The sequence below is a fragment of the Anomaloglossus baeobatrachus genome, chromosome 4 (genome assembly GCF_048569485.1).
Source record: "Anomaloglossus baeobatrachus isolate aAnoBae1 chromosome 4, aAnoBae1.hap1, whole genome shotgun sequence".
Taxonomy (NCBI): Eukaryota; Metazoa; Chordata; class Amphibia; order Anura; family Aromobatidae; genus Anomaloglossus; species Anomaloglossus baeobatrachus.
This window is the reverse complement of record NC_134356.1, coordinates 391,112,680-391,131,173: the sequence shown is the minus strand read 5'-3', so window position 1 is coordinate 391,131,173 and position 18,494 is coordinate 391,112,680. Positions and strand designations below refer to the sequence as shown.

General features: G+C 40.7%; 1 protein-coding gene across 7 annotated transcripts in view; it reads right to left on the bottom strand.

The window, feature by feature from the left end:
• FRMD4A (FERM domain containing 4A) overlaps positions 1–18,494 on the bottom strand; it is a 720,232-nt gene that overhangs the window by 391,899 nt on the left and 309,839 nt on the right. For 2 of the 7 annotated variants that reach the window (XM_075345249.1, XM_075345250.1), the window contains exon 1: positions 16,859–17,032. The exons of the other annotated variants lie outside the window; for them this stretch is intronic. In XM_075345249.1, coding sequence (XP_075201364.1) covers positions 16,859–17,017 — 159 coding nt within the window. In that variant the 5' untranslated portion in view covers positions 17,018–17,032. Of the gene's footprint in view, positions 1–16,858; positions 17,033–18,494 lie in introns of those variants that run through there. 7 annotated transcript variants of the gene reach the window in all.

The following is an 18,494-nucleotide window of genomic DNA, read 5'->3' as shown; positions in this document are numbered from 1 at the left end:
TGGGGTTTCATCATGTGCTATTCGAGCTTTTTTAAAGAAGTACCAAGAAATGGGGAATGTTGAGGACCACATATGCAGTGGTCGGCCAATGGACGTGCAGAAGATGTAAGACATACCATGTGTACTTCCTTTAAAAATCGAAAGATGTCCTTCTATGTCATCAGCTTAGAATTGTCAGCAACCAGTGAGACCAGTTACACCCATCTATTGTTTGGGAAAGTGTGGCCAGAAGTGGTCTTCATGGAAAAATGGTGGCCAAGAAGCTATAACGTTGACATAGAAGCAAGGCCAAACAACTCAACTTTGCATGAAAATATGCCAACTGGGTGCATAAAAATGGAAGCAGGGACTCTGTACTGATTAGTCAAAATTTAAAATATTTGGCTGTAATTGTAGGCAGTTTGTTCAATGAGGGACTGGAGAGTGGTAAAAAAAATGAATGTCTTCAGCCACCAGTGACGCATGTTGGAGGTTTATTGCAAGTTTGAGGCTACATTTCAGCAAATGGAGTTGTGGTTTAGGTAAGAATTTATGAAATACAAGCAGATACTTATCCATCTTGCAAAACAATTAATCAGGCAGGTGTCTGATTGACTCCAAATTTATTCTGCACCAAAACATGACCCCAAACATACAACCAATTCCAGTAAATGGAATTTGTCAGCAAGGTCAACCCCCTAAATCACATATAAGGGCATGCAGGCCTTTGACATGTGCATCCATCAACACCTTTATGTTTTCTATTTGATAATATATTACTAAATAATTAGCATTTTACTCATATGCAAATGAGAGAGAACCTACCGAGCCTCTGTGTCACCTGGATTATTTCCCACATCAACCTCTTTAGTTTGATTGATAGTTCACAGTCTAATTTCCTTGCCTGATGACTGATGTCACACAGATAAGCAAGCTAAAAAGGTCGGTGCTGGATGAGAAAACAACCTGAGGAGGTAGACCTTTAGGAAACGCTCTTTCATGCCTACAGTACTTAACACCTAATTTGCATATTAATGAAAATGCTGATTATTTAGAATTGCAGTAACATAAGATATATGTAATGTCTGTCAGAGGCTACAGGCCTAAAAAAGCTACCTTGGTAAGACTTGCTGTAAGCCACACTAGCAAATACCAGAAGAACCCCGGTCTTCACCCTTTAATCCCTCTGTGCAAGGATTTAGTCTTAGGATGGGGTCCGCTGGATTGCTTCCACAAAGAACTGTTGTCTGGAACTAAGGCAAAAATCAAAATCTGGTAGCCGGATCAAAACCAAGAGGGCAGAGAATGTACTAAATTGTTAGGTAGGAGAAACATAAATAAAAAAAATAAAACACATTAGTATTCAGGAGCAAAGATCTTAACGAGAGAATCACAAAGCTAAATCTGGCGGCTTCCAGAATAAGGCTGGAAGCTTTACTGGGTGTGGTGCTTTCCAATTGGCTAAAGCAAGAAGCTCATAATTTCAGCTGGACAGCACACATACACATTCTGTCAGATTGGACAACCCTGCAGGTCCCAGCCACCCTAAACTTAGTGGTTGGACAGAGCCTGTGCTGGCAAGAGCTTCTGGTTCTGATGTCTCTTCTATCACCAGTGCCGCACACAGAATGATTATGCAGCACCTGGCAACAATAGCAGATGTCCTGGTGGAGATGTGACAATATAAAGGTGTTGGTGGATATCCATTTTAAAGACCTTCATACTCATATACTGTATGTAGTTTGGGAGCTGATCTTACTAACCGATTCCCACTTAGAACTAGCTTCAGTGTAAAAGAAAAGTCTTGAAAAAGATTATATGATGAATCCCACAGAGACCGTCTGGGATTATATGAAGAGATAGAAGAATTATGCGCAGGCCTACATCCACAGACGATCTGAGGTTAGTCCCCCAAGATGTTTGGAACAACCTATCTGCCAGAATCCTATATTTTCAAGAATTGATGCTGTTTTGAATGCAAATGGTGGTCACTCCTAGCATTGATTTACTCTTCTGTGCATTCACTTTGCATTTTGTTACTTAAAATAAACTATAAACACTATTTTTAAAAGCATTCCTACTTTACAGCATTTTTTACCACACCTACCTAGAACTTTAATACAGTACTGTAGAAGACAGGACTAGAAGATATTTGTAAATTACAAGCTGGATTTGGATAAACTGAATGTTTTTCACTGAACCGCCGCCCAATAGAAACGGAGGGGAGGAGATGAGTGGCTGGAACATGCTGCCCACCTCCTTCCTTCCTCCTTTTCCGGTGGACGCAGGTAAGGAGATGTTTGTCGTTCCAGCGGCATCACACATAGCGATGTGTGCTGCCGCAGGAACGACAAACAACATCGTTACTGCAGCAGCAATGATAATTGGGAAGAGGGGGGGATGTCACCAATGATCGATTTTGAACGTTTTTGCGACGATTCAAAATCGCTCATAGGTGTCACACACAACGACATCGCTAAAGCGACCGGATGTGCGTCACAAATTCTGTGACCCCAACGAGCGTAGCGTGTAAAGCCACCTTAAGTCTCGCCGGATATTGTCATGTATTAAAAGTGGCTTGGATTCGTGGGACAAGGATATAATACTATTACTTTACAAAGCATTAGTACAAGTGAAATGAAATGGAAAGGTACAAAGAAAAGCCACAAATCTAATAAGGGACATAAAAGGTGTAAGTTATAAGAAAAGATTAAAATAATTAGATTTTACTATTGAGAGAGACATCTAATAGAGTACATGATTAACTTGTGCATTTACATACATGGCCATATAAAAATATGGTCAAAAACGGTTTTATGTGAAACCCCCTCAAAAGTCAAAAAGGGCACTCAATCCTTCTGGAGTGAAAAAGGTTCAGAATCCAACTGAAAAAAAAAAATTCTCTTCATATATGAAGAATTTTGATACAAAGTAGGGCAAGAAAAAAGGCTGTTTTCACCTGTAATACTTGTGAGTGCTAGAGGTCTATACAAAATAATATAGTAACAATAATAACCAAGTCCAATTTTATCTAAATAGCATCAACATATTCTGTGATGTTTAAAGTGAACCCGACAGATTGAAAATCCAATCCAATCTCCAGGCTGCAAGGTACAGAGCAGAAGAAGCTGAGCAGATGGATAGCTTTGTGGAAAAGATTCTATATAACCCGTGTTTAAAGTTTTACTATAGTTTATATTTGTCACACAAATGGACCTCACATGGATCTATATTAGAGAATGGGTGCATTCTGATGAATGGATGTATACAAAGGTCAACTTTCTGAAAAAAATCGCAGCAGCAGCTAGTTTGATCTGATTTTTGGATGAGACTCGCCTATTTAATGGGTGCACACAAAAAAACGATGCCTTCCAGATTAAGGGTATGTGCGCACGTTGCTTTTTACCTGCTTTTTACCTGCTTTTTTGCTGCTTTTTCTTCTGCGCTGTTTAATGCCAAAATGGATGTGTTCTTCTATTCAAGCAAAGTCTATGGGAATTTGGGTTTCTTGTTCACACTATGTTGTTCAAAATGCTGCCTTTTTGTGGCAGAACTTTGGTCAAAAACTCAGCTTTGCAGTGCAAAACCCAAATGGCAAAAACAATTGACATGTTGCTTCTTTGAAAAGCTGAGTTTTTGACCAAAGTTCTGCCACAAAAAGGCAGCATTTTGAACAACATAGTGTGAACAAGAAACCCAAATTCCCATAGACTGCTTGAATAGAAGAACACATCCATTTTGGCATTAAACAGCGCAGAAGAAAAAGCAGCAAAAAAGCAGGTAAAAAGCAACGTGCGCACATACCCTAACACAGGAAACTGTATTTGGATTTGTATCATTTTCTAAATATTGATGTATAAAAATAGAAGTCACAAGGCTGCCATATACCAGTAAAAAAGGACACACAGAGACTATACATATTGCCTAACAATATGGATTAAAAATTGTTTACATGAAAATAGGATGTTTTTTAAAATGCTAGTATAAGGATACGTGCACACGATCAGGACTCACTGTGTCCTGGACGCGGCAGGTCTTGTCATGCGGAGCCACAAGACTCCTCCGCAGGAGAACGCAGGAGATCGCAGCAGCCTGTGCCCACTATTAGAGTTGGGGTGTTGCGGTCTCTCGCTTGTGCTCTCCCTATGGAGGACACGTGCAACTCTGCAGCATACAATTGACATGCTGCGGCTCGGAAAGTCACACCGCAGGTGAGAGTTTGCTGTGGGAAAAACGAGCACAGTGGGCACAGAATTTCTAGAAATCCCATTCACTCTGCTTGTACTGTACATCACAGCATTTTGGCTGAAGCATGCTTTGTCCAAGATGCAGTGAACACTGATTGTGAGTACGTACCCTTAATCTAACCTTTCAGATATACTTTTTGTACAGGGGTTTTCTGGATATTCTTTGTCCAACAGACTGAATAGTCACCTACTGTAACCCACCTCAGCTCAGACAAAGGAAGCCGTGATGACACCGTTCCACCAGCTCCTGGACCACTGCAGCCTGTGATTAGCTGCAGTTGTCAGGTTACTTGAGCAGTATGTCATAAGATGTCTCTTTTTTACATATCCAGTGCATTGAGAAATATTTAATTTTGCCTGGACAACACATTTAACAAAGTATTTCTGAAAGTGTGATAAATACTGTCATGCAAATTATCTCTTCAGTGAGGAAGAGGACTTGAACTCTAGTGCCACCTATTGGAAGTAGCAATCCTAACGGTCAAAAAAGTGACCCTTTAACGAGCCTTGTCATATGACTTAGGATTAATGTCAGATTAGAACCTCAATTTGCAGATACGGTGTTTCAGGGTGATTAATACTTCGTACTGATGAGGGGCAATCACCCCAAAACACTGTGTCTGCAAATTGAGATTCTCATCTGGCATAAATCCTAAGTCATATGACAAGGCTCGTTAAAGGGCCACTTTTGACTTTTAGGATTGCTACTTCAAATAGGTAGCACTAGAGTTCGTCTTCTTCCTCCCTAAAGAGACAATTTGCATATTTCCCGGAGGAGCATTGCAGCTTTAAGTCTCCTCACTGGCAGCCATATTGGTTTGTCAGTCTCCACAAAGAGAAAAATTTCCCCTTAAATACTGCCATGGTACAGCACCACCACAACGCTCATTAATAGTACCATGTATGGATCTACTCTATAGTTATAGACACAGTTAGAAGATGTAATATATCCTTGGATGATAGTGCTAATATGGAAAAAGGAACATTTCTTTCTTCTACAATAGTTGTTTACATAGCTGGAATATGAAGGAATGGTCACTGAAGATAAGCGGAGGGGTGCTTTTTTTCTTTTTACCAGACTTGGTATTAGATGTGTGCACTCCGACATTCCTAACCTGTACAATGAACTGTCAGAGTGTGGCTCTTATTTCATTAACATACTTTCACGTACTGTATTGTTTTGAGAATGGAACATTTCTTCTTGATAAATGCCCCAATGTTCCATGTAGTGACCCCTACATAGCAGCGACTGGGCCCTTTTTAGTACATTGACAGGATATGCAATTTCTTTAAGCCCTGACAAATCCATGGGTTGTGATGGTCTGAATCTGTCTCATTCATTAGCTCAGCTGTTCACACTCATTTTTACTAATTCACTGTTTTCTATGACAAGATTTAATTACACACAGTGATCTGAACGTCAAAGGATGCAGCCAAAATAAGTTGATGTATAATTTATGCTCTCCAATCTCCTAACAAAAACTCCCATTTTAAAAAGAATCTAATAATGTTCTCATGCTTAATTAATCCACAACATTTATTATTCTTAAGTCATAATACTCGCTTCTTTATAAGACCTTCTTGAAGATAATTTACTCTGGTGGATGTCCTTATTAAGAGAATCATCAAGGGAATTAACACAGCATCTTCATGTGTGAGGCTTCATTGGTTTATTGTCTATAGTGTAGTTCATGTTTTATTCACTACATCATCTATTTTCCCATACTGCTAATAATGATGGAAAAGCTGCTTACAAAGTGTGCATGTTGTCTTAAATTGTTAGCGGCCAGATCATTGCTCAAAATGCCTCCAAGAAATCAACAGAATATTGCCTTCTGACTTACAAGAAGCAATGGCGTTACACATCCTACTCAATAGATACATTATATTTTATATTTATTTAAACACCTGAGTCTATAAACTGCCTACTAAGAAGAACTTGTTTTATTCCCTTCATCTTTTCTTTCTTATTAATTTTCCCTTTATTTTACCAGTGTAAGAGAATTGTTATAGTCCTTGTGCCTAATCCAGTTTCTCATGTACAAGAAATGCACAATACGATGGAGTTACTTTGTGAAATCAATTAAATGCATCACTAGGTAATATATAGGCCCTAATTCATCAAAGTGCTTACATCAGAAAACGGGCATACAACACTCCGAAAAGTTCCAAAATGTTGGTACTAAAATGTTGCTACATTTGCCATTTTCACGACAGTCTCAGGCAGCTCAGACAAAATGAGTGGAACTGGGAAAGAGTCAAGGTGGGATACGGCAAGGCTTCACCAGCCCACCAAATTTTTCAAAAGTGGTGGCGTGTCTTATGTCAGAATGTTATTCCAGTCATTGATGGGAATAATATTCCAGGTGGGGAGCACACCACTGACAAGGTGCGTTAAATTCATTGAGTGGCATGCTCTTCTTAACGAACTTGCCGCATCTTATTGATACACCCCACTCATTAAGACTGTAATAGAAAATACTAGTTTTATTCTAATAATATTATTCTAATAATGCAACTATCTAAATAATATCGCCAACGTTATATATTACTGAATATAACAAATAGAATAGGTAGGGCTATCATTTTTGATTAATGATTTACTTTTAGTTACCTTATTGAGCCTAGAACTGCATAACTTTCCTTTCTAGGGAGATGCTCACTGCTCATCTTCCATTATTTGTCTGCTAATGTGGCTAAAGTTGGTTTCTGGCATTTTTCACTTTTCTGCCTGGACTTTGTCATTCATGGACTGGATCCTAAGCCTCTGAGACTGAAAAGAGCCATACATCTATGCGCATAAGTGTATATATAGCTCTTCCAACACATGTTATATTGATTAGCCTCAATGTACTAAGCCATGAGGTTATTTATGTAAGCAAAACAATTGTGTACATTGTGATCATTCGCAAGCAATTTAGCTCATAGATTTGCCATTTTCTCAGTAATGTAAGGGTTGCTCGGGTCGGGGTAAGATGGGTTCCTCTGGATATGTGTGTGATGTTATTCCCTTCAGATGTTTTCCACTCAGACAGTGTAAACTCAGATGACACAAACGCCAGACGTAAAGTAATAGCAAGGGGGGATTCAGTCCATTTGGTAAAAATAAAGTAAACTTTAATGGTGGAACTGGTGAAATATATATATATATATATATATATATATATATATATATATATATATATATATATATATACAGTAAGTAGCAGGTACAGAGCTTGTTGTCCTTATCTTATGTTGTACATAGAGGAATAGACATAATGGTCACATGTGGAGGATCTTCACTTGTTAGCAACAACATTTCAGCAATATGGCATGCCTGACCTGAATACTCCATATCAGCTAACTTTCCTTTACTGACCACAGTTCATGTTTGTGCAGTACTTGTGCCCTTTCTGGCATGTCTAGTATCTCTTCACAAAGACATCCTGGTCCCTACTACATGTTGCCTCTTCAGTCCCACTTTACCTGTGCTGTCTCAGGTCACACACAACTCACAGCTAGACCTCCTTAGGCTTCCGGCCATTACCACTACAGCTGAGCTATTCCTTGCCTGTTTCACTTCCCAGGATCCATGGCTGTATTAATATCCATACTGCCAGTTTGTCCAGTACAGTTACAGGGCTTGCTACCTCAGTATATCTCTTCTTTGCACACACACCCAGTATGTGGCCTAGTCTGTCACACTCCCTGTGTCTGGCTGCACTCTCTTCACTTCGTTACATGAAGATATGTCACACTAAGCGACAGCGACAACGACGTCGCTGTTACGTCACCATTTTCGGTGACGTAACAGCGACCTTGTAAGTCGCTGTTATGATTGCTGCTTAGCTGTCAAACACAGCAGAAGCAGCGATCATAACGTCGCTGTGCTGCATGTGCAGAGAGCAGGGAGCCGCGCTTAGCGCTGGCTCCTTGCTCTCCTAGGTACAGTACACATCGGGTTAATTAACCCGATGTGTGCTGCAGCTACATGTCACAGTGCAGAGAGCAAGGAGCCGTGCGCACTGCTTAGCGCTGGCTCCTTGCTCTCCTTGCTACAGTATACATCGGGTTAATTAACATGTGTGCTGCAGCTACATGTCACAGTGCAGAGAGCAAGGAGCCGTGCGCACTGCTTAGCGCTGGCTCCTTGCTCTCCTTGCTACAGTATACATCGGGTTAATTACCCGATGCATACTGCAGCCACATGTCACAGTGCAGGAGCCGGCACTGAGCAAGAGCGGAGGCTGGTAACCAGCGTAAACATCGGGTAACTAGGGAAAGGTCTTCCCTTGGTTACCCGATGTTTACGCTGGTTACAGCTTACCGCAGCTGCCAGTGCCGGCTCCTGATCGCTTCATTTCGTCGCTCTCTCGCTGTCACACACAGCGATGTGTGTGTCACAGCGGGAGAGTGACGACCAAAAAATGAAGCTGGACATTCAGCAACGACCGGCGACCTCACAGCAGGGGCCAGGTCGTTGCTGGATGTCACACACAGCGACAGCGACGGGACGTCGCTGCAACGTCACAGAAAATGGTGACGTAGCAGCGACGTCGTTGTCGTCGTCGTTATGTGTGACACCACTATTACTGTTGACTCATTTTAACTAGGAAGTAACTCTGCTCTTACCTAAAAACTCCTCTGATCTCCCCAGTTGGCTAATTGTTAACTGTTCTGTGGCCTGCATTTGCACTGTTACTTTCACTCACTCAACAAAAGTGCATAGAGGGTCACTAATCAGACATTAAACAATTACATCATGAAAATGCAGTAAAACAACACTTATCAGCAATTCAATGTCTCCTAGTTGGTGTTTCTTCTCTTTCCACACTCAAGCAGTAAGACCTGTCACTCAGACACAGTGGATTAGGTTCAAAAGGTGCCATAACCAGCATTATTATTTTCATAGTCATGGCAAAACAAGTACACCACAGGACAAAATGAATCCTAGACTATCTGGCCAATAGCTAAACACTTTCAGTATCCTTCACTTTGAGACTCTGAGTCTTGTATGTGTCATTTCACAAACAAATATAGCCCATACCATTCCAAATGTTGACTCCTTTAGCCCACTTTTGTGGGGATGCTGTGCTTTGGGTAAGCCCCTAAGTGAAAAATTCCCAGATGCCGCTGACTTGCAGTAGCTGAGATCCTGGAGGGAAGCCCCAACAGAATACCATGGATGAGGTTCTTAGATTGGAGGCCTAGTATTTAGGCAAAGAAGGCACGTCTCTGGCTGCAAACTTGGGAGATGGCCTGCAAGAAGAGCAACTGCCTTAAGGAAATATGGTCTTCAGAGGAGAGATGGACTGAAACTACATTTGTTTGAACTTGTTTATGGAACTGACATGCTCGTCCATGCTTGAAGCCCTGATGCTGAAATAATAACTTTAAGCTTTCCTACTAATATTTCTATTGCAGTACGTCCCTGCTTCTCCTTGCAGTTCTTACCATAGACTATCTTTTTTCCTTTCTGTCCATCAGCTCTATCCAGCCACTATTTGGGGGTTTTGAACTCATGGCAAATGCACAAAAATACTTCTTTTCTCTGATACAAACATTCCCTAGTTGCCTGAAACATTACTTAGTAACATAAATATCAGAATAGGCCATCAATGTGAGATTGGTGGGGGTCTGACACTGGCGGCCGGATGTAAATAGTGTGCGAAACACTGCAGCTCCATAAACTGATTAGAGGTTGCTATTCTTTTTAATAGGAGAATATCTGCAATACTCTACAGGGGCCACTAGTCGGTCAGTGTGAGGTGCTCCATACTGTTACATCCAGCTGACACTGAAGTTGATCGCTGAGGATGCCGGGTGTCGGACCCCCCAATGATTTTAAAGTGATGATTTATCTTTAGCACTGGAAAACCCATTAATATTCGTTTACTGAAGGAAAAACTGTGAACATTACATAACCTCTATAAATGGAAAATCCTAGCTCAAAAAAGATTATTATTGTACAGTATGTCCATCCAGCAATGCTACTTGAACTCAGTTCTTGGATGACACATTAGAACAAGAGGAAGTAAAAAACACCTTTTCTACAGCTGTGTCACTTCACTATGAATAATAATGGTATAACAGCTAAAGAAAATGTTAATATTAACATTTATTCATTTGGTTTTACATCACTGAAAACTTTTTTCTTTACGTTAAGCATTGGAAAATCTGTATGTTTGAGCTACAGCATTCACTGCCCATTTAAGCTCCAGCTGGCCAAGTATTGAACAACTTTTCATAAGATTTTTCAGAACTCATTAAAAAAATTATTAAACCCATGGTTTCAGTGTGATGTGATAATATATTAATACATATAAAAATATTTTCATACATCATCATTATTACAATGTGATAATTAAATTAATGTAAACCTTTAAGGGGTTGGTCACTACTAGGAAAAGCATTCTGATTCCACTTATTTCCTCCTGTTACAATAAAAGCCCCTGTACTCACATCCTGTCCTGGCGCCATTCCAGCACTGTCAGTAACCACGATTTGGGACTAACGTGACACTGTGCCGTCACATGAGCCCAGAGTACAATCACTGCCCCGGCTTCCGTCTGTCTACCTTCAGACAAAATAAGTTGATCAACAGGAAGTGAGCGCTGCAGCTACGAAACTTCCCATTGATTGATCCTGTGTCCAAAGGTGGGCAGACATAAGCCGGTGCTGATTGGACATGGGGCTCATGTTACATCATTACGTCACATGAGCCCTGGTAATGCTGGAACAGCGCTTGTACAGGAGGGACCAAACAAAAATGAGGTCCCCTTGCCACTGGCTGTTGGGCTCACATAAAATCTGGCCAATTTTGTGTGCTTAGTATCTCAATTTTTACATGTTTTTTCATAGCAGTAATGTATGTCTATATTCCCATATTCATTGTTCCACATATCTTGGCATTGCAGTGTGCAACTGTCTCCTTTTTGATCCTATGTTTCATATTCAGTTTGCATCTGTTCACATTACAAAAATGGGATGTGCCATTAATCTTTTTCTTACATTACAGGTATGCCTTTTGATTGAGCACTCCTGCTCTTCAGCCTCAGGCAATTTTAATTCTCAATTTGCAGGTTCCTGTCCACCCATAAATTGTAGGTTTTTTAAACCAAACAAAGGCATTAGTTTGATAGGGACCCAACAAAAATGAGGTCACCTTGCCACTAGCTGTTGGGCTCACATAAAATCTGGCCAATTTTGTGTGCCAAGTATCTCAATTTTTACATGTTTTTCATAGCAGTAATGCATGTCTATATTACCGTGGTCATTGTTCTACATATCTTGGCACGACAGGGTGCAACTGTCTCCTTTTTGTTGCTATGTTTCATATTCAGTTTGCACCTGTTCACATTTGAAAGATGGGATGTGGCATTAGTCTTTTTCTTAGATCTGAAGGTGGGAGACAGAAGTCGGTGCTGACTGGAAATCGGGCTCGTGTGACATCACAACGTCACATGAGCCCTGGTAATGCTGGAACAGCGCTTGTACGAGAGGTGAGTATAGTCTTTATTATTTTACCTGGGAGAAACATGTAGAATCAGTAGTGGTGGTCCTAATAGTGAACAACCTCTTTAAGCTCCAGCTGGCCACATATGGAACAATTTTTCACAAAACTCCTAAGGCTAGGTTCACACACTGCGTTTTTTTGACGCTGCGTTTTTGTGCGTTTTTTGAGGCAAAAACCGCACAAAAACGCACCCGCGGCAAAAAAACGCGGCAAAAAACGCACGTGTTTTGCCGCAATTTGGTGCGTTTTTTGCTGCATTTTGCTGCGTTTTTGCTCACTGCGTCTTTATGCGTTTTTTATCAGTGAACAAAAAAAAAAAGGTCTGATGTCATTTCCTTCTTCAATGTGTTCTTCATTCTCCACTAGTGTATGCAGAAGAGCAGACAGCTTCAGAACTACAAGGCTCAGCATACTCCATCCAATAGTGTATGCAGGAGAGCAGACAGCAGCTGCAGAACTACAAGGCTCAGCATGCTCCATCCAGGACTGTATGCTTGAGGGAGAGTCAGGGGGAGCAGACCTACAAGGCTCAGCATCCTCCATCCAATAGTGTATGCAGGAGAGCAGACAGCAGCTGTCGAACTACAAGGCTCAGCATCCTCCATCCAATAGTGTATGCAGGAGAGCAGACAGCAGCTGTCGAACTACAAGGCTCAGCATCCTCCTTCCAGGACTGTATGCAGGATTTCTTTGCCCCCCCAAATAAAAAAAATGACGTGGGCTTCGCCATATTTTTGTATGCTAGCCGGGTACAGCAGGCAGGTACGGGCTGCCCCCAACCCCCAGCTGCCTATTTGTACCCGGCTGGGAACCAAAAATATAGGGAAGCCCTTTGTTTTTTATTTCATGAATTTCATGAAATAATTAAAAAAAAAAAATGACGTGAGCTTCGCCCAATTTTTGAGTCCAGCCGGGTACAACTAGGCAGCTGGGGATTGGAATCCACAGTGCAGGGTGCCCATGCTTTCTGGGCACCCCCGCTGTGAATTGCAGTCCCGCAGCCACCCCAGAAAATGGCGCTTTCATAGAAGCGCCATCTTCTGGCGCTGTATCCAACTCTTCCAGCTGCCCTGATGCCGAGTGGCTCGCTGGGTAATAATGGGGTTAGGGCTAGCTGTATTTTATCAGCTGGCCCTAAGCCCAAAATTCATGGTGTCACGCCAATATTAGACATGGTCACCATGAATTTCTAGTAAAGATAAAAAAAAAAACACAACACAGAAAAATATTTTTATTAGAAATAAAACACAACACAATTAGTGACTCCATCTTTATTGAAATAAAGAACCCCCCTCCGCAGTAATCCTGGGTCAAGGGTCCCGCGCCGTCCAATCTGGATCCAATATCATCTGATCGGTTTGCTGGAAGGCAAAGCGATCAGATGATGTGTCAGGTTCTAGGGGCTGAATCACATCACACATCAGCTGATTGTATAAAAGCCGTTTATACAATCAGCAGATGCATCGGTGCAAAAAAAAAAAAATACTCACTTATGTGCTGATTACCGGCAGCTCCTGGAGCGATGGGGCGGGAGTCTGATCCTGTCCGATCGCTGCAGCAGCTGCCGGTAATCAGGGATGAAGTCTCCTGATGAATCCGCTGATAGCTTAAACCGGCCGGGCGCCCGCGTCACCGCGATACTTACGATCACCTGATGCGTCAGGTGACTGCATCAGGTGATCCATTGCCAGGTCCTGCATCCTGCAGGCATACGTACCCGGGGAGACTGCACACACCCGGGTACACCCAAAACGCAGCTATTTGCATTTCTCATTGCGTCTTTCAACATCCCATTGCACTCAATGGATGAAAAGCGCAGTGAAAAACGCGGGAATAATTGACATGCTGCGTTTTTGTGGCACCACAAAAACGCAGCTGAAAAAAAACGCTGTGTGCAGACAGCAAAAATGAAAACTCATAGACTTTACTGGGGAAGCAAAGTCATGCAGTTTTCTGAGCAAAAACGCACCCGAAAACTGCGCAAAAACGCCACGAAAAACGCACTGTGTGAACTTACCCTAATAGCTTTCATAAAAAAAAATATTAAACCCATGGTTTTTATATTATGTGAGAATATAATAATATATAAAAGTATATTTTTATACATCATCATTATTACAATATGATGATTAAATTAATGTAAACCTCAAAAGGGTTGCTCCAAGGGTCCCATGTCTATGGCATTATAATCGTGAGCCTTTTAGTAAGTGGTCCTGCTCAGGCACACTTGAGCTGTCCATTCATCTAATGCTGCAGGGGATATGAATTGTCAATGGAAACAGCCCCTTCAAAGTTAGCCGGGGATGTGAGAAGCCGGACGTGCGACTATCAGCTGATCACTGCGGTGGGTTCATCCTTCTTTGTGACACAACTACTAAAGGCTAACCCTAAGTAAAAGTTTTGATCATAAAATGCCTTTTATCATACAGTTCTAGAATCATAACATACAAGAAACTAGACAAAGCAATTTCAGACTTTACTGATTCACACAACACATCATTTATCATTTTATCATAATTTATTGATGTTAAGGCCCCTTTACACACAGACTTTCTAGCGATCCCACCAGCGATCCCAACCTGGCCGGGATCGCTACAAAGTCTCTGGTGAGTCGCTGGTGAGCTTTCAAACAGGCAGACCTGGAAAACGACACGGACCTGCAGAACGACCTAGCTAGTCATTGGGGACGTTGTAAAGCAGCTTTTTGAAAGGGAAGTCATTAACGAAGTCGCTGTAAAGGCCCCTTTACACACTAAGACTTTCTAGCGATCATGCTGCACAGCGGGAAACAAAGGACCAAAGAATGGTCCTGAGAGATGTGTAGTGATCAGCGACCTCACAGCAGGGGCCAGGTCGCTGATGTGTTTCACACTGCAATGTCGCTGGGGAGGTCGCTATTACGTCACAAAACCGGTGACATTACAGCGATGTCGTTTGCGATGTTGCAGTGTGTAAAGGGGCCTTTACACCATGTGAATTTGTTGTTTTTCTAATGTCTTTATGTAAATGATAACTTACAAGATAGAAAGAAAAACTATTTATTCAAGTGCCATAATCTCAAATGTCAAGATCCATCTAAGTAAAAGATTTACGCTCCCTTTCCCAATAGCAATGACGCTCTGGGGTGACGTCACGTCCGGCCCCATGGATGCACTCTGTTTGATCCTATGTTGAGACCCCAAGGCCATTTCTTTTGGGACAAATCTTGGAGCACCACAGTTTCAGTGACTCCTAATTATTTCCAAAGGTATTGGCAAACAGCAATGTATTATTTCTTAATCTGACAATTGAATCAAATATTGGCAGCAATAATTTAAGACATAAGTATTAAATATTGGAAAAGTTAATATATCAAAGCAATGTGTGTCAAATAAAACTGGAAATCCTGCCATTTTTCAATAAAGGAAACAAGTATTTGCATATTGTCTGCATGTGCTCTCTGGCACGAGCAATACACATTCACAAATGTAGACATTGAAATATATAAAGGAAGGATTCCCACAAAAGGTAAAACCGTCATTGAATGTTTTATCTGGCAGAATAACAGGCTCTTGCCTGGATATGGCTTTAGAAGGACACATTGCAGAATAATATTTCTTCTTGAATGTGTATGATTGCTCTTTGTGAATATAAAGTACAGGAATCCCCAGTATATTCCTGTTTCTTCCATTTCTAATTAGTCATTTTAATGTTGTAATAAATTCAATGCATAAGGAATCATTTTAGCATGATTTTGAGGATCATATTCTAACATCCAGGGGTTCAAATCCTGTCCTGATCACATCCAAGCAACACTAACATATGGCTTGTTATAAGGGTTTCTTCAAATGATTATATATACGGTCCACATACCAAAGCACATCAGGATTTGTACAGTGCACCTAGTCGAATTCCCACATGGACAATCGAAAAAAATCTCAGCTTTCTTATACAGACCAGAATATCCAATGTAAAGGCAGCTCCAGCACCCATACGCTATGCGGACAATTCACGGGGCACCACATGAACAATCGAAAAAAAATCTCAGCTTTATTGTACAGACCAGAATAATGTATCCAATGTAAAGGTAGCTCCGACACCCATACGCTATGCGGACAACTCACGGGGCACCACATGGACAATAAAAAAAAATCTCAGCTTTATTGTACAGACCAGAATAATGTATCCAATGTAAAGGTAGCGCCGACACCCATACGCTATGCGGACAACTTACGGGGCACCACATGGACAATAAAAAAAAATCTCAGCTTTATTGTACAGACCAGAATAATGTATCCAATGTAAAGGCAGCTCCAGCACCCATACGCTATGCGGACAACTTACGGGGCACCACATGGACAATAAAAAAAAATCTCAGCTTTATTGTACAGACCAGAATAATGTATCCAATGTAAAGGTAGCTCCGACACCCATACGCTATGCGGACAACTCACGGGGCACCACATGGACAATCAAAAAAAAATCTCAGCTTTATTTTACAGACCAGAATATTGTATCCAATGTAAAGGTAGCTCCGACACCCATACGCTATGCGGACAACTCACGGGGCACCACATGGACAATAAAAAAAAAAATCTTAGCTGTGTTTTATAGACCAGAATAACGCATCCAATGTAAAGGCAGCTCTGGCACCCATACGCTATGCAGACAACTCATGGGGCACCACATGAAGCCAGTGAAATCTGCAATTTGCCGATGCAACTAGACTATTTTTCAATTTGGACATTTCATTCGGCCTTAGAAGAATTCTGGTTGACTGAAACAAGCTTTGCACATATTTGTGTTGGCCAACGGAACTAAAGGATTCTAGCCTCAAGATGTAAAAAAAGTATGAAAAGCAGAGTTCTTGAAAATCTGAGGACAAAACACCTATTAAAAAAGTTCTATAATGTTTCAATGTATAATAGTAAAACTTTATTTACAAACAAAAATGCAAAACCTTATCAGAGAAAAATATTAACAGCAATTGCTATAATAATAATAATAATAATAATAATTATATAATAGTAATCAAAAGCAACAGAGAAAATTGCAAGTTTTCTTAGTGTTGTAGACAATGAACACAGTAATGAGCTGAATATATCTTATAATTCTAAGCAGCTTCATTTAACCACTTTAGAAGTGAATTTCCCACCTGGTAAACCGCCCTGGAAATGCACCAAGGTTTCAGCATCATCTGTAGAACCCTAAAGTTTCCATGCCGGCATGAGCGCAGGGCTCGAGACGTGAGGTTCCATACTAAGCTGTCCCAGGTAAACATTAAATCCTCAAAGCTTAAAAGAACAGCAGCCATCTTGATCCCATCAAAAATAATGGATGAGGTGAAAAGCAGGTAACTGATGTAGATTCCTTTGATTCCACCGAGTTCAAAGTGCTGCATGTAATTTTATACACAGGAAAAATCACTTGGGCCAATTTTTTTTCTGTACTGTTTCAGAGAATGAGTCCCGAGAGATAGCTTTGTGTCTTAAACAAAAAATAAACTTTTTTCATACCCACTGTTCCCTAGACAATGGATAAGACATTCCTCTGTGATCTTTTGAGCTGTTCTCATAGGGAGCTCTGCTCCGATTCTGTGACTTCTCAGCTGTCTGCCGCTATACTAAGAAATATACTTACATCCAAAGTCATCACTTCATACTGCTGGGAGAGAATCCAGGGAAATGAAGTATTGTTCCACTGCCAACATTCCTGGGACGGTCCACATTTCTACTTAACCGTTTCTATCTTAAATACAACATTCCAAACACTCAGTCAAAACAACCAGCACTTCAAGCAAGTGCATAAAGGAAAGGTTTTTCCATCAGGTGGCAAACTGTATGACATTTATAAGACCCCATGAGTAAAATTAGAAAACGGGAACTTCTGTAGATGCCATGACTCATTGGAGAACAAAAGTAGTTATATTAAGTGAATGTTCGGAAATAGGGACCCGCAAATTACCAATAGCTCTCACTGTATATTTTCTTAACGGGGTCTGACACTTTTACTAGAAGATCTTGGTGGCAGAATAATAGATTGTCATGGATACATCACTGATGTTTTTTATTTCTAGACATTAAAGAAACAGTTTCCTTTGTTCTACAGTTCTGTAGAGTGGAATGGAAACGTTCACGATCGCCCTATAGCAAGGTAACGTTACCTAGTATTAAAGATCGGCGTAATACGGGAATCTATTAAAGACGCGGGTCTATTAACTGAAGATGATGTGTTCAGTGTCAGGGTGGGAGCTATTCTGCATCTGTTAACTACTCTATTCTGCATTAAGGAATACTTTGCTCTTGTTATTATTACTGTTAGAGGTATTGTTGCCTTTATATAATTGGTTTATAGCTGTAATGTGTCCCACAACGTCTACAGATTGATTATTTTATGTTATACCATAGAGATGTTTTTAAGTTCATTTCCTTATTAGTGACAAACACCCATGTATCCCATTGGCCTTCTAATTGGTAGACAATTAGTCAAACCTAAAATATTAAATTAATGTGGACGGTGTCGTTGCCGTATTCTCAAGCCACATGCAAGTTTTCGTCTTATAGCTGCAGGTCCAATTGATCCCATTTTTTATAGGTACCACGTCCACATACTAGCCAATCTGTACAGACCATCTTGTAAATTAAAGCCTAATTAAAAGGTTCTGACATTAAAATTCATCACCAACTGATTCTTGCAAAAATATTTTTCATTGTGAGCTATTCTATAGAAGAGTGGCACATCCTCCTTTGATATTGAGAATCCTATTACTTTGTTATACTATGTTGTATATG